Source organism: Nicotiana attenuata, chromosome 1 (genome assembly GCF_001879085.1).
Source record: "Nicotiana attenuata strain UT chromosome 1, NIATTr2, whole genome shotgun sequence".
Taxonomy (NCBI): Eukaryota; Viridiplantae; Streptophyta; class Magnoliopsida; order Solanales; family Solanaceae; genus Nicotiana; species Nicotiana attenuata.
The window spans coordinates 7070056-7075433 of record NC_031989.1 but is presented as its reverse complement, the minus strand read 5'-3'; the positions used below and the strand labels follow the sequence as shown (position 1 = coordinate 7075433).

The 5378-nt window shown below is 47.0% G+C and overlaps 1 protein-coding gene across 1 annotated transcript; it reads left to right on the top strand.

Moving 5' to 3' along the window:
• Nucleotides 1317–1739, top strand: LOC109239942 (RNA-directed DNA polymerase homolog). The gene has a single exon (XM_019406551.1). It carries the CDS (start codon nucleotides 1317–1319, stop codon nucleotides 1737–1739), a length of 423 nt encoding a protein of 140 aa, XP_019262096.1.

The following is a 5378-nucleotide window of genomic DNA, read 5'->3' as shown; positions in this document are numbered from 1 at the left end:
GGGGGAGGTCACAGGGCAGACAAGAAACCCCGTCAGTCAGGTAGATTCAATGGTGCCTCGTCTGGAGGCAGGGATTCATATGGTAGAGGCCATCCTCCCAGGCCTTTTCAGTCGGCGCTCGAGGTTTCTCACGGTGCTTCGGGTAGTCGTGGTCCTCAGACGCAGTTTTCTGATCAGCAGTCCTTCAGTGCACCACCAGCACCTATCAGTGCACCACCGCTTCAGAGTTTCCAGGGTCGTCAGCCCCAGCAGCCGAGGGCTTGCTTTACTTGTGGCGACACGAGGCACATTGCTAGGTATTGCCCTCGTGCACCAGGTGGCTCTCAACATCAGGGTTCTCGTGCCATGGTACAGGCACCAGATGTTCCATAGCCCGCCCAACCAGCTAGGGGTGGAGATAGAGGTACTAGAGGTGGAGGTAGAGGTCCTAGAGGTGGAGCCCAGGCCGCTAGAGGTGGAGGCCAGCCAGCAGCAGGCCGACCCAGAGATGTGATCCAGGATGGTGGGGCCCAGCCCCGATGTTATGCTCTTCAGGCCAGGCCCGAGGTAGAGGCTTCAGATGCAGTTATTACAGGTACGGTTCTGGTTTGTGATAGAGATGCTTCAGTGTTATTTGATCTGGGGTCTATGTATTCGTATGTGTCATCTTATTTTGCCCCGTACTTGGTCATGCCTTGTGATGCATTGAGTGTTCCTGTTTATGTGTCTACACCGGTGGGTGATTCTATTATGGTCGATCGAGTCCATCGTTCTTGTATTGTGGTGATTGGGGGTCTTGAGAGTCGTGTAGATTTGTTGCTCTTAGACATGGTTGACTTCGATATTATATTGGGGATGGACTGGTTATCACCCTATCACGCTATCTTGGACTGTCATACCAAGACTGTGACCTTAGCTTTACCGGGTATGCCTCGTTTAGAGTGGAGAGGGACTCCTGGTCATTCTACCCGCAGTGTTATATCGTATGTGAAGGCTCGGCGTATGGTCGAGAAGGGGTGTTTGGCATATTTAGCCTATTTTCGGGATTCCAGTGCTGAGGTCCCCTCTATTGATTCTGTGCCCGTTGTTTGTGAGTTTCCTGATGTTTTTCCCTCAGACCTGCCGGGTATGCCACCCGACAGGGATATTTATTTCTGCATTGATCTGGTTCCGGGCACTCAGCCCATTTCTATCCCGCCATATCGTATGGCCCTACCGGATTGAAGGAGTTAAAGGAACAGTTGCAGGATTTGCTTGAGAAGGGTTTCATTAGACCCAGTGTTTCACCTTGGGGAGCGCCGGTGTTATTTGTCAAGAAGAAGGATGGGTCAATGAGAATGTGTATTGATTACCGGCAATTGAACAAGGTAACGGTCAAGAATAAGTATCCACTGCCGAGGATTGATGATTTGTTCGACCAGCTTCAGGGTGCCAGGGTATTTTCCAAGATTGATTTGCGATCTGGCTACCATCAGTTGAGGATTAGGGCATCCGATGTCCCTAAGACAGCTTTCCGCACTCGGTACGGGCATTATGAATTCTTGGTTATGTCATTCGGGTTGACAAATGCCCTAGCAGCTTTCATGGACTTGATGAACCGAGTGTTCAGGCCTTATTTGGACTCATTCGTGATAGTTTTCATTGATGATATATTGATATATTCCCGCAGCCAGGAGGAGCACGAGCAGCACCTTAGAGTGGTTCTTGAGACTCTGAGGGATAGTCAGTTATATGCCAAGTTCTCCAAGTGTGAGTTCTGACTGAGTTCAGTTGCATTTCTGGGTCATGTTGTATCAGCAAAGGGTATTCAGGTGGACCCAAAGAAGATAGAGGCAGTCAAGAGCTGGCCTAGACCAGCATCAGCTACAGAGATCCGGAGTTTCTTGGGGTTGGCAGGCTACTATCAACGGTTCGTGGAGGGGTTTTCATCCATTGCAACCCCGATGACCAGATTGACCCAGAAGGGTGCCCAGTTCAGATGGTCGGATGAGTGTGAGGCGAGCTTTGAGAAGCTCAAGACAGCTCTGACTACGGCACCAGTGTTGGTTTTGCCCACAGGTTTAGGGCCTTATACAGTCTATTGTGATTCTTCCCGTATTGGGCTTGGAGCAGTGTTGATACAGGATGGCAAGGTCATTACCTATGCTTCGAGGCAGTTGAAGATTCATGAGAAGAACTATCCGGTTCATGATTTGGAGTTGGCAGCCATAGTTCACGCATTGAAGATTTGGAGGCATTATCTGTATGGCGTGGCATGTGAGGTGTTCACGGATCACAAGAGTCTTCAGTATTTGTTCAAGCAAAAGGAGTTGAATTTGAGGCAGAGAAGGTAGTTGGAGTTGTTGAAGGATTATGATATCACCATTTTAAATCATCCGAGAAAGGCCAATGTGGTGGCCGATGCTTTGAGAAGGAAGTCAACGCATTTCATTCCTGTGGCAGTCTCCTATTCATCCGAGAGGTTAGCTGAGATCTACATTTGGGGGATTGTTCGTCTTCATGGTGTGCCCGTATCTATCATTTTTGACCGGAGTACGCAGTTTACCTCGTGCTTCTGGAGAGCAGTTCAGCGAGAGAGTTAGGCACGCGAGTTGGGTTGAGCACAGCATTTCATCCCCAGACGGACGGACAATCCGAGCGGGCTATTCAGATTTTGGAGGATATGCTCCGAGCTTGTGTCTTTGATTTTGGAGGTTCGTGGGATCAGCTTTTGCCTTTGGCGGAGTTTGCCTACGACAACAGCTACCAGTCGAGTATCCAGATGGCTCCTTATGAGGCTTTATATGGTAGGCGGTGTCGGTCTCCAGTTGGATAGTTTGAGCCGGGAGAGGCTCGGTTGTTGGGTACACATTTGGTTCAGGAGGCCTTGGACAAGGTCAGGATCATTCAGGATAGCATCATTCAGCTCAGTCCAGGCAAAAAAGCTATGCGGACCGCAAGGTTCGAGATGTGGCTTTCATGGTTGGTGAGCGGGTATTGCTCCGACTGTCGCCTATGAAAGGCGTGATGAGATTTGGGAAGAAGGGCAAGCTTAGCCCTAGGTTCATTGGTCCGTTTGAGATTCTTGACCGAGTGGGAGAGGTGGCTTATAGACTTGCTTTGCCGCCGAGCTTATCAGCCGTGCATCTAGTGTTTCATGTGTCCATGCTTCGGAGGTATCACGGCGATCCAGCCCACGTGTTAGATTTCAGCATTGTCCAGTTGGACAAGGACTTGTCTTATGAGGAGGAGCCTGTAGCTATTCTAGACCGGCAAGTTCGTCAGTTGAGATCAAAGAGTTTCCCTTCTGTTCGTGTTCAGTGGAAAGGTCAGCTTCCTGAGGCATCGACCTGGGAGTCCGAGTCCGATATGCGGATCCATTATCCTCATCTTTTCTCCGACTCAGGTACTTTTTTCTTCTGTCAGTTCGAGGACGAACGGTTGTTTTAGAGGTGGAGCCGGAAAGTTTAAGTATGAAATTCTATGAAAAGTGCTAAATTTTGATGTTAAAATGAATAAATTTAACTTTGGTCAATATTTTAGGTAAACGGACCCGGACCCGTAATTTGACGGTCCCGGAGGGTCCGTAGGAAAATATGGGACTTGGGTGTATGCCCGGAATCGAATTCCGAGGTCCCAAGCCCGAGAAATGAATTTTTTTGCAAAATTGTTTTCTGAAATTGTTTAAGGAAATTGGAAATGAAATTTGATTAGAAAGCGATGGTATCGGGCCCGTATTTTGGTTCCGGCGCCCGGTACAGGTCTTATATATTTTTATGTCCTTCCTGTGAAATGTGGTTGAAATCGGACGTCGTTTGACGTGTTTCGGACTTGAAATCCTAAATTTGGAACTTGATGAAGTTTTGGAAAATGCATTGAATTTGAGGTTTAATTTGTTGATAATGATGTTATTTAGTCGATTTGATCGCACGGTTAAGTTCGTATGATGATGCTGAGTGAGTTCATGTGTTTGGTTAGGATCCCCGAGGGCTCGGGAGTGTTTCGGAATAGTTTTTGACTTAGAAAAAATTGAATATTTTGCTTCAATTGCAGGCCCCGTTTCTTCTTCGCGTTCGCGTTGTTCCTCCCTCGTTCGCGAGGCTTTAGTTCTCCCCTTCTTCGCGTTCGCGTCCCAGCCCAGGCGTTCACGTAGGGTTATTTGACCTTGAGGGCTCAGTCTTCTTTTCCTCTTCGTGTTCGCATTCATGTGACCGCGTTCGCGTAGCCTTGCATTGTTTCCTCATCGCGTTCGCGTGGCAGCCCACGCATTCGCATAGAACAAATTTCTGGAGCCCAGCCTTTTACTCTATGCGTTCGCACTCCCCAGCTCGCGAATGCGATGGTCAGTAAGTGCTACCCTTCGCGAACGCGACCAGCCTGCCGCGAACGCGAAAGGCAATTTCGCCCATTTTTATTTTTAATTCCAGAACAGTGTTGTTGCGGGATTTTCATAAACATTCACGAACTCCTTCTCCTCCAAGGTCCTTAGGCGTCCATTGAAGCTATCCTTCACCAAAGACTTCTTGGGTTAGTAATCCTTGCTTGTTTCCTTCCATTTTCTTCAACATCTAATGAATTCCTAAGCCTAAAACATGTAATTAAGGGTAGAAATTAGAGAAATGGGTAGGGTTAGGGCTTTTTGATTTTTCTTGATTTAGACCTCGTTTTGGGGTCGAATTTGAAAACAAATTATATATTCGGGCTCGTGGGTGAATGCGGGATTTGATTTTGGTCCGAACCTCGTGTTTTGACCAAGCGGGCCCGGGGTTGATTTTTGAGTTTTTGGGAAATATGATGGAAAAGCTATAGTTAGGCATTGGGTTCGTGTTTTTTAGCATTTATTGATGTATTGAAATCATAATTGTATAGATACGGTTGTTTTGGAGCCAAATTCGAGAGGAAAGGCGGTTATTGAGGATTGACTTAGTCGTGGAAGTTTGAGGTAAGTGTTTGGTCTAACCCTAGCTTGAGGGACTAGGATTTGAGTCTTATTTGCTAAATGCTTCTTGTTGAGTACGGCGTATAGGCATGGTGACGAGTATCTATACGTTGGTGTCTAGCATGACCGTGAGTCTTTAAATTGTGAATAACTTGATTCGTTGCATTTCTCTTGCCTTGGTGATGATTCCTATTTGTTGTGAAAAGCTTGTGAAAGGAAATTGTGACCTGTGAACAACGAGGAGCATTGGCTCAAGTTACATTTCAATTGTGAACGTATATGAAATGGTTGAACCCTTTGGAGCATTGGCTCAAGTGGCAAAGTGAGATATGAAATAAAAGTGAAAGGAAGAGAAAGAGTATTTAAATTGTTCCCTTGCCGGGATATTGTTGTTTATTGATTATTTTCCCTTGCCGGGACGTTGAGATTATTGATGTTGTACCCTTGCCGGGATTTAATTGTTTAATTGTGTTCCCTTGCC